The sequence below is a fragment of the Marmota marmota genome, unplaced genomic scaffold, assembly GCF_001458135.2.
Source record: "Marmota marmota marmota unplaced genomic scaffold, marMar, whole genome shotgun sequence".
Classification (NCBI taxonomy): Eukaryota; Metazoa; Chordata; class Mammalia; order Rodentia; family Sciuridae; genus Marmota; species Marmota marmota.
Genome location: NW_026000057.1, coordinates 35,853,795 through 35,870,533, shown reverse-complemented (window position 1 = coordinate 35,870,533; position 16,739 = coordinate 35,853,795). Strand labels below are relative to the sequence as shown.

At 36.8% G+C, this 16,739-nt stretch overlaps 1 protein-coding gene across 4 annotated transcripts in view; it reads right to left on the bottom strand.

The window, feature by feature from the left end:
* The window catches only part of Npnt (nephronectin), a 75,504-nt gene that overhangs the window by 7,565 nt on the left and 51,200 nt on the right, over window positions 1-16,739 (bottom strand). For all 4 annotated transcript variants that reach the window (XM_048813686.1, XM_015484617.2, XM_048813687.1 and 1 more), the window contains 2 exons: window positions 5,159-5,245; window positions 4,590-4,688 (listed from right to left, as the gene is read on the bottom strand). In XM_048813686.1, the coding sequence (XP_048669643.1) occupies window positions 4,590-4,688; window positions 5,159-5,245 (186 nt within the window). The remainder of the gene's footprint in view (window positions 1-4,589; window positions 4,689-5,158; window positions 5,246-16,739) is intronic.

Below are 16,739 nucleotides of genomic sequence, written 5' to 3'. Positions count from 1 at the left end.
TATATATAGTCAGCTTTCCACAAAAGAAAGATATGCAAATTAAAGTTAAAATGAAATGCCTTTTCATCCATAAGCATGGCTAAGATAAAGAATAGTTTCATAATATCTGTTTTGAGGATGATAAAAATAAAAAATGCTACAACCTTTATGAAAGGTGATTTGGTAGGATTTACCAAAATTCAAAATGCAAATTCTCTTTTGACTCAGCAATTTCATATTAAGTAATTTCTTCTATAGATATATTCAATATATAAGAAAATATATCTGTACAGGGTTATTCACTAGATGTGGAAATACTAAAAGGCTGGAAGCAAATCAGATGTTCCTCAGTAGAGGGCTGGTTTTTGTGCCGCCTCTGATGAGTAAGAGCTGGTATTAATAAGAATGAGGTGCTCTGTAGGGACTGATACTGGACAGCCTTCAGCAACAATGGCTAACATCATCATCATGGTAACTCTGGGTAGGCACTGCTTGAAATGCTTTGTGTGATGTGTAGTAGACATTTTTAACTACTACTTTTAAGGAACTTGTTCAAGGTCAAAGTTAGGAGGAAGTGGTGGTGCTGGGATTCAGCCCAGGTGCTCTGGCTTCAAGTCTGTGTTCTTCTAGTTCACTCCTAAGGTGGTATAGTATCATTGGGTAATAAAACAAGGTACAGATGAGGGTGTCATTGTATGTGAATTGCTCTCTAAAAAGAACCAAGAAACCAGCTACATCTGGGGAAGGCAAACAGGGGCCAGGTATAGCAGAAAGATTTCATTTTTATTATTATTTTTCATTATATATATTTTAAATAATGATTGTAATTCTGCTACAGATACACTTGTATGTATACATTGGCATACTTATATACTTAAAAAATTGCCTTGCAGCTCTTGTAGTGGACAGAGTGCTGTCAGTTGCCTTTAATCCTTGATCATGAAACACCAGGATTCCAGGAAAAGGGACCAAGTCTAGCCTTATGTACAGAAGAAGGGCATCCTCAGAGGTACAGCTACATGCCTATAGCACGGTGCCATGTCTGTCTGCAGACAAGTTCCTGTTCCTTAGGGGGATGTATTAATTTTACATCTCACAATTAAGTCCAAGAATGTGATAAACAAAACCTACTAGTACCAAGAAGTGCAGTTAGAAAACTCACTTATTTTATAGCTGAATCTCAAGGTTGTATGCATGTTCAATTGAGGGTTTTTTAGAAATAGCAACATAAAAAAATATTTACAAATCTAGATCTTGGATAAGAATTACACACCATTAAAATCAATCGTAATGGGAAATCCAAATGTATATTCTTTTACAAATGGTATAATCTAGGTAGAAACAAGTAAACAATTAGTTTGGTAATTAGAACAATGCATAGAAATTATTTATTAAATTGCTCATATTCTTCTTGGGCCTTTGCATGTGACATACATGTGCATGCACATGTACACACACATTCTCTCCACCTGGACCTCCCCGCTTCCACCTAAACTTCCTAGAAGAAAGATAGGCAGAAAAGGTAAGCTTTATTGGTATTGTCCCATCAATATATAGTTAGAATCTCCCCAAACAGTCTACAAACAGATTCTGCAAATCCATCCTAACATATGCCTCCCACGTCTTTCCTCCAACTCGTCATCTTTTGGTCTTCCTAGCCTTTTTTTCCAAGCTAGAAGCCTGCTTACCAATTTCCTTGTGATTTCCTGGGACATTCCATTCCGAACCAAAGGCTTTCACACTGGTTTAAGAGGTTTTCTAATCAACCCTAGTCTGATGCTACAAATCCTTTAAGAACACTTTGCCATATGATGACCGTCAAATTTCCCCACCAACAGAACTCAGCCTTTCCATGTCAGCCTACTCTGTTTTATTCACAGTCTGTTAGAAAGTTCTGAAAGTGAACCAAATCCATCTCTCTGTAGCTTTCACCCATTGATCCAACTTGTCATCTAGTTGTAGTCATAAGTATTCTCTTCTGAGTGACTTACATTTCAACAAAGAATGCTCAGAAATGGGTTAACCACTTAACCACAGCAGATTTTCCATTCTGGAAAGGTACCATATTTCTATGGAAACAGCCCATCTTTTTGAAAGTCATGTCACAGGATTCACTCATACTGGTTTCACTATCCACAAAAACTCTTAGGTGATTAGACACTGAGTGCTCAGTCATCTTCTCCATCCCATAGCTGGGAGACTGGTTTCTAGACCATGAACCACACCTTGTATTCACCCCACACTAGCTAACACACTCTTTACTGTGACACATTCATCTAATATTTTAGATGCTGGTTATGTCAGCACATGCATGTTTCCTTCTCCAGCTTCGAGTCAAAAATAGGTCAGTTTATCTTCAGTATCTAAGTTCAATATAGGATTCATCTAAGTTGTTGTAAAAACTTGGTCAAAATCGTCTGCATCCTCCAAGGGCCGGAGTCAATCATCAGGACTTACCCAGTCACCCAAACAGCTGTCAATTTCTTTCCATGTATTCTGTACCCACATTAACCGGATGACCAAAAATGTTTTGTGTCTAATTTCTAACTTCTAGCCATCCTCTCATTTTTCTACCAGAGGGCAAGGGGAAATTGGGTCACAAATTTTAAACATTTACAAATGTGACGAATAATGAAAGATGTTGAAATGTACTAAATACAGTGTTTAAATTTTAAAAATCAAGTTGGTCTAATTTATATAGACTATCTACAGACTTGTCTACCTAGAAGTAGAAGGATTTCTTTTGAGTGTAGTATGAATTACTCTCTCCAATGCACCTTCTCAACAGCGTTATTCATTATGACACTGTTCGTGACTGTCATACACCATTGCCAAAGATGCTTCCTTTATAAGCAAATTACTCCAGATCAGCAGTCAGTCTATCTATTGTCTCTGAACTGCTAATCAGAGAATGCACATAATCACATCACATGCAGTACAACTGAGGCCAGCCTGGGAGAATGAAATACCTAGAATAATGCTGCAGATGTTCTGAGCACTGAACTACCTAGAAGGCTCCATGGGTAGCAGAAAGAGTCTTGGAGATAAAAATCAGAAAATCTGACTTTGGCACTAAATTCCCACCATTCTGTAGCTCTGTGACCTTAGGAAACTATGTCACCTCTATAGATGTCTATATTTCCTCTGTGAAATAAAGTCAATATTACCTGCTTTATAGGGTAGAGAAGAGGATTAAATAAAATTAATGAGATGGCAAATGGGTTGGGACTATAGTAGGTATTCAATATATGTTGGATTCTGTCTTATTCATAGATACTGGGTCAATAATAATGCTCTGCTTAACCTCAAATAAGTAGGAGTAATTTGAGAAAAAGAATGAGTGTGTGTACTGTGTGAGATGTTACATGATATATGTTTGATAAAAGAAATCTAAACACCTATTTGAATTTACTAAATATTCATATTTTTGAAAGTTTATTGCCGATTTTTATTTTAATATATTTCTGTTACAATTTGATTTTCAGGGATCTAATAAATATGGTTTTGGATAAATTTTTTTTAATACTTTGTTCTCAAAATGTACACTGGGGACCAGCAGCAGAGGATGTATCCCTAGGGAGCCTATTAGACATGCATGAAAATCTGCATTTTAACTGAAGTTGTAAGAGAACTGCTTTAACACATCCTAAGCTCTCTCAAGTTAACTTTTGTGTGTTTTGTGCTTTTCTATATACCTGGTACAGTATTTAAGATCTAGGCTTCTAAAATAAATAAATAAATAAATAAGTCTTGTATCATTTATTCTTTGAATGTAGAATCAGGAGAACAAAAAGAGAAAAATAAAACTCCTCACCCTTCCGTCAAGTTGGTCTCATTCAAAACAACAACAACAACAACAAAAACATTTTATTACTAAGGGAAGACAAAAGACAAAAACAAAATGTAGCTTTATTTCCTGAAATTTGAAGACAAAACATAAGTACTAAAACTTTAGATAAATAGGAATTGTACAATTTTAAAGAATATAAACTTTCCAAGAGACTATATCTAAATCTACCTTTCTACTAACCCAGTCTTATGGAATGAGCGGTGGTAACTGGTAACTATTTTCCCTAGCATCTGAGTGAATTTGTTTTCAGAGAGATAACCAACTTTGCAGAAGTTTCCGTTGCCACCTTCTACTACCACTCAGATCTTTTAAAAAAATATATTTTTAAAGGGTCATAATTGAAAATACAAACAGGGATCATTACCACGGCTGATATACCACTATATTTCTTTCTTTCCCTCCTTCCCTTATTTCCTTCCTTTCTTCCTTCCTCCCTCTCCCTCTCTCTCTCTCTCTCTTTTCTTCTCTAAACTGCCACTACAGATAACTTGAAAATTATTTGCTAGAATGACTCTACATGTTTTACTTACCAAACTTTTTGAGAGAAATTAGCTGGCCTTTTAATTAACTTCTTGTCTTCCATAATATAATTCTAATTAATAGCTAACAAATCAGGCTCACTTAAAGCACATGAATACTGGCATGATCTTTTTTTTAACCCCATATATTAAGTAAAGACAGAGATGTGTTACAGTATACTTGATTAGTATAGGATCAAAATGAAAAGTATAGCAGGAAGAGGTAGATGAAATGGTTTTACCTGCTGGGTCCCTGATTGGTTCCCAGTGTAAGTCATTGTCTTTTTCCCTGATCCATCCACAAAGTCCATGGTCAAAACTACAACTGTGTATTAGAACACCTACAAGGAAATGACCAGAAGGATGAGTAGATCACAAACTCAATAAACAAATTAATCTAAAGACCAGGGTATCTGTATAACAAGCATTCTCCCCTATCAACATTTAACATCCCACCAGAATTTCTTTCCATGAGACTGAAAGGAAATTACAAGAATCCTTTCTCAGCACAATTGTGTACATGTGTTCAGCTGCAAAAATAGAACACACGAATGTTGCCAAATCATGACCTTGTTACATCGTCACTTATAAAATATGATTTCCTTCTTGCAATTCAAATACCACCTTAATATATTTTTAAAAAGAGACTGATGATTCATAAGTATTTTTGCTCAAATGGTTTGACAGATTTGTAAAACACACACATACACACATATACAAAAAAGATGTGTATTTTTCCCCAACAGGACTGAACAATCTATAATTTAAGTTGAAATGGAGGGAAAGAAGAACATGTCATCCTGGTGCCTACCTGGATCATCCTTTGCTTCATCATCTGCACTGATTCCTCTTTCTATTTCAAATATTTCAAACAAGTCATTTGAAGGCTGCCGTGGAACTGCAAGAGACAGGTTTTCAGCTTACTTTTTAAATAAGGTATTGATAATAAAGCATTGCCTTTAACAAGGGTAGGGAAAAGCCCTGGACATTTCATTCATCTGGAAGCATCCAAAATACTCAATGACATTTCACATGAAGATTCATGAAGTTTATTCTGCAGTGATTTCTATTGTAGAAATAATTTATCATGTAAAAATAATTTTCAAAATTTTAAAAATCCAACATAAATATAAATTTTAAAACTTCATCAAGAAAAATACATTTTAAAAGAACTTTGAATTTCTGGCAAAATATCAATCTCTATTAAATTCTAAAATTCATCTCTATGAAAGATACATTATTATGAACTTTAAATTAACATTGTTGTAACTGATGAACCCTATATTTGCAGTGATTGGCTTCTACTCCCTTCCAGTGAAATCTGAACATTGTTACCTGTACCTATTATTGTGTCCTTCCTCACTTAAGCAGGTTCCCTGGCTCCTTTAAGATTCAGTCCAAACTTCCTAGTGCAGCATTTACAATCTACCCCACCCAAATACACAATACTGTCCAAACATGCCATTCATTTTCACGTCTCTGACCCCACGCTCTTGTTCTTGCTAATTAACTGCCATACTTCCCCTCCTTCAAGGCCCAGCGTAAATATCACTGCCTCTATAAAAACTTTCATGCCCCAGGCAAATTAAATTCTTCTCCCTTGTTCCCCAATAGTCCATATTTACACACTTCAATTTCACACTTTCATAAAGAACCGCAGGTATTTACACATATATGTGCCTTTCCCTCTGCTAGTCTCTGAGGTCCCCGAGGGCATCAATCCATCTTATTCATTTGGCATTTCCAGGGCTTGACCTGGTGACAGGCACTCAATAAGTGTTTACTGAGTGAATGCAAAGATACCATCAGAAACCCATGTACTTTGTCAACACTCTTCTTCAAATGACACAGCCGGACAGAGCTTAAGAATCCACTTAAAAATTGATTCACTTAAATTATTTGTTTATTCATTCATTCAATGTGTATTTGATTCCTAACCAAATTCCAAGCACTGTGTAGGCACTAGGGTGACAGGGTGAGCAGAATGAACAAGACCAACAAGAACGTGGGTGGCATGCAGCTTGAATTTTAATGGGAAGAAAATACATTAAACATGGAGATAAATGGACACTGTAATTCTAAATTTCATACAGGCTAGGAAGGAAAAATGCCAGAAGATGTCATGGAGAATAACTGGGTCGGGGAGCCACGGAATGTGTGGGAATGTTGGTGGTGGAGGAGAATTCTTGGCCACAGGCCAGGGATTACTCCCTTCTCTTTGCCAGAACTTCAATTAATTAGCTCTATTTTTATAAGGCAGGGAGTAAAAGACATAGAACACCATGAAACAGATGTCAGTCAAAAGGATCCTTTTTTCAAGGATGTTCCTATTATTCTTAGCAAGAATTTTAAATGGAAAATCCTATAATGTTTGCACTAATTGTTTTTAGCCTACTACTTCTGGATTTTTTTCCTTTTTGTTTCAAAAGTCACAATTCTGAAGTCCTTTCCCTTCTTACAACATGTACTCACATACACCTAGCTGGACAGGGATGGAAAAAGAGAGGATAGGACAGAAGACAGACAAGCTCCAGGGACATGTCTCCCTCTCTGATGCCCCAAATGACCGAGGGCAATGACACCCACTAAATCTTTTATTTCCTCATTTGGGGCTCATTTTAGGATTTTTTTGAGAATTCCTCCCCCCACATGAAGAACTGTCCAATGTAGTCTCTACATAGATGCGGAGGGACACAAAGATGTCCTGATAGAGGGCCTGTTTTATCAAGGGAGATCCAGGAGTTCCTCTCTGGGGAAGCACCATTTAATCTGAGAGAGGAAGAATTTGAGTGGTCCATGCAAAAAGCACAGTGTTAGGGTCAGGGAAGAGGGAGGGTTCCAGGTAGTAGGTACAAAGAAAGTGCTCAAAACATTTAGAAAGAGGAGTTCAGGGTGGTAGGAAGATGCCCACAAATGGAGAAAGCATCATAGAATGAGGTTGAAAAAAGAAGGGATGATATCACATAGTAGGAAAAGAGCCACCCAAGGAATTGGTCATCAAACAACTTGCAAAGCATCAGATGGTTCCTTAACACTTTAGGCACTCGGGTTCCAAGAGCTACTTACTTCAGCATCGGACAATCATACACTGCACACGTTCGCTGCCATTCATTGGGACACACTCCAAGGAATTTAGAGACCTGATACACTCAGCAGCTATTAGTTCTTACAATTTTGTATGCTCCACTCTGTATCCCTGCCAAATCATTTAACTAATTCTCCTTCCTCACACTTACTAGTATCAATTACCATGAGCATCCCTCGGAAAAGTCAAGAGAGGGTTCACTACCCTCTCCCTGGAATATAGGGAGTATTTGTGAAACTATTAAGTAAAATAAGCGGTGGAAAGATGATTCAGGTGGTATTAGCTTGTTAACACTGTACAAGAAACACAAAAGAGATACTAGGCACACCACTGTGTCAACATGCTAACAGTGCTAGTCTAAGCATTGCAAATGAAAGGGATGTTTGTTCATTTGTTGATTTATTTTGTCTCATAAAATTCTATAGTTTTAGATTATTTGTAAAAAGAAAAAAATTAAAATACATAAACAACTTTCCCAAAAGATTTAAAGAGAAGAGGGTTCTGCTGGAGCATACCTACACAGCAACTACATGACTGTTATTCATATTTTGATTGCTCAAAGAGAACTTTGAATAGTTTTGATACCTGTTGTTGTATGTGAGGCTAACAACTGTGAGTTTCGAACATTTTTCTTTGATTCAAATAACTATTTTATTAATGCAAAAAATGTAAATTAAAATAAATGAGTAGACTTGCCTGAAAACAGAAGTCTAATGAGGTGGACATTGATTTACAATTTCTCTAATTTATTCTTCCCTGCTTCTTATTTTGACTAATATTTAATTTATAAGAACAATACACATATTTGATAAAAATGCATCTGATATTCTCTCTATAGTTGGACTATCAATGCTTATAATGGTATGACTAGATATTTAAAAAAGGATAAGAGAAATGCTAGCAACACAAGTTCTCTATCCATCTTCCCTCCCTCCATTTCATCTACTCTGTTTTTTTTTTTGGTACCCAGGATTGAACTCAGGGGTACGCGACCACTGAGTCACATCCCCAGCCCTATTTTATATTTTATGTAGAGACAGGGTCTCACTGAGTTGCTTAGTGCCTTGCTATTGCTGAGGCTGACTTTGAACTCACAATCCTCCTGTCTCATCCTCCTGAGCTACTGGGATTATAGGTGTGCAGCAGGGCGCTTGGCTCATCTACTCAGTTATGCAATCAGATAAGAAAATGAATTGGGTAGGAGGTGCCAGGCTAAAAGCTAGTTGTGAAGCAACAAACAGACTCTTGCCTTCATGGGATCTACGTTCTAGAGGTGAAGACGGACCTTCGACAATTTCCCCAGGTAATTCTTTAAAGAGAAGCAGAAGACACTTCACAAGTGTGGGGAGTGGAGGGCTGGCTTAGCTAGTTCAGGGAGGACAGATCTCATAAAAATCTTCTCTAAGAAGTGACGTTTACACTAAGACATGAAGGATGAGTTACTGTGAGCGTAGGTCCTGGAGAATGGAAAGTCAGAGCATCAGAGTAGATGCAGAGCTTACAGGCCTGGAAAGCAGGCTGTGGGAAGAGGGCACCACATGAAATCTGAGAGGCAGGCAACTCTGCAGGACCTTTTACAGCCTTGTTAATATTTTGGACTTTATTCTGGCAGAAACTGGAAGCCTCTGAAGAGTTGTAACAGAGGACTGGCAAGGTCAGGTTTGCATGTTAAAATCCTCATTCGGAAAGTAAACAGGGAGAAGGTGAGAATGGGTGTCACAGGGCATTCAACACTAAAATAACATAAGCTAAAGAATGTTCACATGCTTTTAACAATTTCCTAAACATTTTCCTGCCATTTGGTCAATGTTTTATTCACCAAAAAATATTCTCAAAGGTTGCTTCTTACAAACTTCTGCATAACTAAAGGGAAGGGAACACACAGGTCCTGAAGCAAGCAGACAGCAGGACACAGGCTTGGTTGGACTGGGCTCAGGGGCACAGGACTTTTTCATAATGGTTGCAAAGCCCTGGGGCCAGTAGAAGGAAGTAGCCACAAAAAGAAACATTACTTCCTGTCAGAAACTCTGTACAAGCAATTTCTTTTTTCTTTTTCCTGTAAATATCTTTTTTCCCCCTCCTTTCTGGTTGTATACAAAGTATATTCACATCCATTCGTGTCTTCATACATGTACTTTGGATAATGACGTCCATCACATTCCACCATCATTGCTAACCCCCTGCCCACTCCCTTCCCCTCCCACCCCTCTGCCCTATCTAGAGTTCATCTATTCCTCCCATGCTCCCCCTCCCTACCCCACTATGAATCAGCCTCCTTACAGCCGAGAGAACATTCAGCATTTGTTTTTTTGGGGATTGACTAATTTCACTTAGCATTATCTTCTCCAACTCCATCCATTTATCTGCAAATGCCATGATTTTATTCTCTTTTATTGCTGAGTAATATTCCATTGTATATATATATGTCACATTTTTTTTAATCCGTTCATTTACTGAAGGGCATCTAGGTTGGTTCCACAGTTTTGCTATTGTGAATTGTGCAGTGTACAAGCAATTCTTATGAATTACATTTTTTCTGGGGATGTGATAATATTAATATATAACACATGTCCCTAAATGAGGTTTCTCAAATAGTCAACTGTATATTTTTACCCAGAAAACACTGAGAGTAAGTACACAGAAGTAAATGTAAATATTGTCGTATATACCATTTACTGCTAAACTGCTTACAAAGAGTCAATATAGCAAACTGTAAGCATTACTTATTGAAGGTAAGTTTGCAAATTCAGTTTCTATTCTAAGGTGGTTTGCAGGACATTACCCAGGCCAGTTCTGGCATTTGTTGTTGGACAAAAAGATTAAAAGATAACACTGCCTTGAATTCTTTGTATGCTTCAGGGTTTAGTTCATTGAAGGCAAAGGTACTTATGTAACTATCCTTATATTCTGAAGGCTCTTTCTGGTGGAAAAATCTAGAGACTGGAGGGGGGATAAATGACAGGGATTTTATGAAGCAGTCCCTCCTTTCCCTCTCTCCCTCTCTCCCTCCCCTGCTCTCACTTCAGATGCAGAACATATGCAGTAGGAAATAAGTTCCTGCAATTTCCTTAACCACATTAGAGAAAAAAATTTAGCTATCTATTGATTACTAGCAATAAAAAAAAGGTTGCTGCCTCACATAAATAAGATTTTAGCTTGCCAACACTTTCATCTCACAGGAAGAATCTAGAGTTCAAAAGACACCCAGGCTGAGCGTAATGAGCAGAACTGGAAAAAAATTAAACCTCTGGTATAAGGTGGAACACAGACACAGCTACTTAGTCAGGAGCCCAATCTTTGTGACACACCTCTTGCTCCTTTATGTATTATAGTGACTTTATTATAAAGTTTCAGAACAACTCTGAGGCACTGTCTGAGAAATCCCAGAACAAATACTTAAGTGATGGCTCTTTTCTGAAGCATGCCCTAAGGATGGTAACACTTTTCAAGATCGAGAGAAAATTGGACAGGGTTTGTCCTCCTTCCCTCTTCTAAGCCAAAGGAAACCACGAGGGTTAGGCTCACCAGGACTGAGTCCTACAAACCTCAACAAGGTGTTAAAGTAAACTCTCCTAAGGGTTACTTTGAGTACAGCACAAAAACTTGGGAGATGGGCAGTGGAGAGAGCTGAAGCCCATCTATTCTAAGGGTCAGTTGTTGACATGCTTGCCAGAAGAATCTATTATAGGGAAGAAAGGAAGCTTTGATTTTTGATATTCACCAGACCCATCATGTAAGTTTCCCATGTGCAGATTCATCTCTGAGAAAGGCAACTAACATTGTTTTCACAGTAATGAAGTTGAGGTAAGGTGCTGTTTTTCTTTTAATAACTGTGTAACTTGGTGCTACAAATACCTAAATGAAACAACTATTAAAATTATTTGGCAATAAGCAAGGGAAATACAAGTCAGCAAATTTCTATTTCATTTTCTCTATTCACATAATAGCTAGTACTTGCGAATAAATTTGTTTCACAATGATACTGTTAGCCAAAAATAACATTAAAATGGTAATGAACCATAATAAAAAAGTATGAAAAAAATATGAACTCAGAACTATAATACAACATAAGGTTGTCTTTTTATGAATTGATTAGGAAATGCTATCATTACTATACAAATGAATTCAATATCAATAGTTCTGGTAATAGTTAATATGTATGCAGTTCTTATGTGCCAGGCACTACTGCAAGAGTTTTATATGCACCTTCCCATCTAACGCACACAACCACTCACCGAGGTATATACTGCTATTATCCCTTACAGATGAGAAAACAAAGGCATGGGAAAATGTAGTAACATGATCCAAATCACAGAGTTGCTATGGTACTTTTAATTATAACTCTATAGACAAATGTGCAAGCCACTTTAAAAAAAAAATCTGATTTCTGACTCTGGTCACATTCACCAAGAACTCAATTTATACTTTCTGGAGAGAACAATTTTTTTTCTTTACTAGCCACCATAGGAGTCAATTAAAATATAAATCAAAAATCTTGAAAACTTTCAGAATTCACAACACCAGATCCTGACCTATAAGCACCAACAACCCACTCCTTCAAAACACTAGCAGAAATTTAATCTTGAAGGAGACGTCAAGCATCTCAGGGTCTCAGTAGGCCTTACTGTTTACTAGAGAACAAACTGGTTTGAAGACCTTTTCACCCTTCGGTAGAAACAATCTTTTTACTCATCACCACAGAGAATCAGAAAAAAGAGACCGTAATATTTCCATGACTAAGAATGATGGGATCAAACTAGCCACAGGCTGTAAAATCTGTAGAAGGGAAACAAGGGAAAAAACCCTCAGGACAGCATGCAGCAATCAGTAAAACAAGAAACAATTTTCTTCTGACTGCTTGGTACTTGGAATTTCAACACATTCTCATGTTTTATTACAACACAGCAGCAATGAGGCTAGTTCTCTGGTATGGACACTCACAAGAGCACCTGACAACATATTAATTACACAACAGTCTGTAATCGTGCATCTATATTACATATAAAAACACTTTATGAAACACATATTTAAGTCACATTTTTTAATTTGTTATATTGCTAGATCAGAATGCATTTTTCCTTAACTTTCCTCTTTATTGTGCACCATACAGATACATACTTGCTGTTTAAGTTAGCTTCTTTGTTGCTTTGACCAAAACACTAGACAAGAACAACTTAGAGGAGAAAAAGCTTATTTTGGTTTCAGAGGTGTCAGTTCACAGACTGCTGACTTCATTGCTCTGGGTCCAAGATGAGGCTGAACATCACAGGGAAATGGCAATGGAGGGAAGTTGTTCCTCTCATGGTTGCAGGGAGGTGGGATGTGAGCCTCAGGGAAGATAATCTTTTCTAGGGCACGTCCCTAGTGACCCACCTCCTCCAGCCATGGCCCACCTGCCAACAGCTACCACCCAGTCAGTTCATTCAAAGTAGGATGGACTGATTAGTTTACAGCTCTCATAATGAAATAATTTTACCTCTGAATATTCCTGTATCAACAGGAGATTTAGGGGCATACCTCATATCCAAAGGCACAACATCCTACATCTGGCTAATTCTGTCTCTATCTAAAACATGGTTCTGTGGGTTTGAGCCGCCATTATGGTTTAGAGAACCCATTACCCAAAGTTTGTTCCGCAGATCAGCAGCATTTACCTGTAAGCTTGATGGAAATGCAGTCATGGGTCCTACCCCAGGCCTACTGAGTCAGTCTTCATTTTAACAAGATTCCCATGAGACTGGTATATTTGTTTAAGCCTGAGAAGTTCTATCCCTAGAAAGCCTGAGTAAATCTGCTGTAGGGATTAGGAATCTACATCTTAAGTAAGGAGACTACTTATTCTGGTTCAAATGGACTTCTGTAAACACTTTTTTAAGGGGAAAAAAATCTGCTTGCTTCTTGATACAATATTCCTCATGTAAGCTGAGTCTCCTAGCTAAAATAGAACACTTCTGACAGACTCAATTGTAAAAAAAATTTTTGAAAGCTTAAAATTATAAGTTAATGAAAACTTTAATAAAAATTTTAAAGGCAGTATGTCCAAAATAAAATTAACATGAATAAGAATAAGAATTCCCCAGGAATACCTTTTCAAAACACATATCTCACTCTTCTGCTGGGGAGAGGGAGATTATATTACCACTGATCCTTTGCCTAAGGAATCATTGTTATAACAAACCACTGTTATCTATGAGGATGAGAATGAAAACTTCAAAAATTATTGCATGATGATGACAAGAATACAATGAAAATCACCCAAAACGTCCATGGTTACTATTTTGGTCTTTTTTTTTTAACAGACTTTATAGACAAATATATATATATATATAGGCAAATGTAGACTTGAATTTTATATCTAACGGGGGTCAAGTGGTATATACACTTTTGTAATCTTTTTTTCATTTAACATTTATTTTTATAACATGGGAATTTTCTCAAGTTACTAAATATTTTCCAAAAGACATCATTAAGTCACATAATTTTTCATTTTTTGTAATGCTAGGCCAGTATGCATTTCCCCCCTACCTTCCTTTACTTCAGGTTCTACTTAAAATAGCTCCTTCCTACCACTTCTGACACCAGATTTTTGTCTGTAGTGCCTAGTCTCCAACTTTCTAGCAATCCCCTATAGCACATTTCTGGTATTTATACAGGCATCCTACCACTTAAATCTGCTTTTCTGGTTTTAGTCTACCTAGCATCTTTCTGTCCTTCCTAGGTACCATCAATTTCTGCCTGACTACTCCAGAATCCCAGATCAACCCATTAGTCTCAAAAGCCACACAATGAGAGCTAATTAGCAAGGGCTATTGGGTTTTGTGAAGAATTATCTCTATACGAATTAGTTCAGCCCAGATTGAACTGAAGTTGGGTGTAATGAACTCTAATTCAAACAGTTGAATAATCACATGGTTAAATTTATTTGGGAAATACTGCTTATATTAACCCTCTCCTAGAGATTTAACAATAACCTTAGCATTAAGAAATGGCAATTAAAGTTTTAAGAAGTCTTAAGCTAATTTAACTTGGCTAAACCTAGGATTTCTCAAATGTATTTGACCTCAGAAGTTTTTTGGGGGCATACAACTGCATAATATGTCAGAGAAAATACTTTAACACATTTCGAGAAGCACTGTCTGTCCCACTAATGAAAATACAAGAATTTCATGCTTTGGAGAGAACTTCAGTGCTGCTCAAATCATGCCTAAAGGATCAGCCCTGCAAATATGCTGATTTTCTTCTAATCACATTAACCAAAAAACCCTAGATTTATTTTTAAAAATATGTGCTTAGTATTTCATAGCACCCATGAAAGAGGATTTCTTTAGTTATATATTATTTAAATTCTTCCCATCATGGTTATTTACAATAAGTAAATAATTGTTTCCATTTCATAGTAATTTGTCATTCACAGAATTTTTACTTGTATTATCTGTGATCCTTGAAACCATTCTAAGAGAAGGCAGGCCTGGGTATGGCCTCCATTTTACAGATGAGAAAGCAGAGATGGACAGCATAGTAACTGTTCCAAGTCACATAATCCAAAAGTAAAAGAAGCCTGAATCCAAAGTAGGTCTCTTCTGAGTCAATGTGGTCTATCCTTTCAAGTTGCTAAAAACACCTCAGTTCCAATCCTGTGCCTTTTGCCATTTGTTAACATGATATTTACAATTTAGAAGTACACTGGGGATTTTCTACAGAATGTTTCCTTTTAATGGCTATATTATGCTGTATTAGAATAACAGAAAGATCCTGATCCTAATCATTTGGGTAAGACTATCAGAATCCACAAGTGAAATCTAGCTAATTCAAGCATATGAAAGGTTCCTTAGAATGTACAAGTCAAAAGTTTGAGGAGAAATCTAGAATGGAGATGTTTTCTCTTTCTTTCTAATTATTCTTAGTTATACATGGACACGATATCTTTATTTTGTTTATTTATTTTTATGTGGTGCTGTGGATGGAACCCGGTGCCTCACATGGGCAAGGCAAGCGCTCTGCCACTGAGCCACAACTCCAGCCCTGGAGATGTACTCTTTTTTTTTTAATATTTATTTTTCAGTTTTCGGTGGATACAACATCTTTATTTTATTTTTATGTGGTGCTGAGGATCGAACCCAGCACCCCGCACATGCCAGGCGAGAGCATTACTGCTTGAGCCACATCCGCAGCCCGAGATGTACTCTTATAATGTTTTTCTTCCTTGGTTTTTAGAATATCTTCAAATCTTTTCTCAAGGAGGCAATGCACACATACACACACACCAACACACTATAAAGAAAACCTCTATTTCACAGCCCCTCCCATTAAAAATTGCCTTTCTATGTAAAGAAATATACAATTGAAGTATGAGAAAATTTGGAGGAGACTGTTAAATTATAGTCATAATTCTAAAAATTCATGAAATGAAGACAGCCAAATTCTTTTCTGAGACCTATAAAAAACAGGATGTTTTAAGAAGTTTTATTTAAAAAGTAAAGAAAATATTCAATGAATGAATAGTACCTGAACTAAACTAGTGCTTACGTCCCTTTCTGTTTTCATAGTGAATAGATATTAGTCATTTTTTTTTCTGAATTGAAAACTTGGAATCATTTTTTCATTCAGAATATATGCTACAACCACAAGGCAGCAAGTAAAGAAGGGTCCAAAATATTCTCTGTGCTAAAGTGAACCAGCAGCTATTGCTGAAGATGAAGTGAGTGGAATCTAATTTTCGACAGCCATATCTGCAGGCAGAAATGCTATCTGTGGCATGCAACAGCCTTGGCACAGGATCAAGGTAACCAAGTCCCAGAGCATGTCTTTATGATTGCACTCTCTTGCAATGAGTACTTTCAGGCATCACTGGAACTCTGCATTTCTCCAACTTTATCCTGCTAAAGTCTAATGGCAAACATCAATGTTGTTTTTTTTTCCCATTTTTAAAATTTTATTTCTTTTTTAATTGAAAAAATATATATATACTTATGGAATAAATGCAATCTTTTAATACATGTACATGTTGTGGAATCAGCAAACCAGTGAAGGCTGCTTAACATATCCTGACTACTTTATTTTAAAAAGTCATGTAAGATGATGTATTTTCTTTTTTTTTTAAATTTTTTATTGTTGGTTGTTCAAAACATTACAAATTTCTTGACATATCATATTCCACACTTTGATTCAAGTGGGTTATGAACTCCCACCTTCACCCCATACACAGATTGCAGAATCACATCAGTTACACATCCATTGATTTACATATTGCCATACTAGTGTCTGTTGTGCTCCGCTGCCTTTCCATCCTCCACCATCCCCCCCTCCC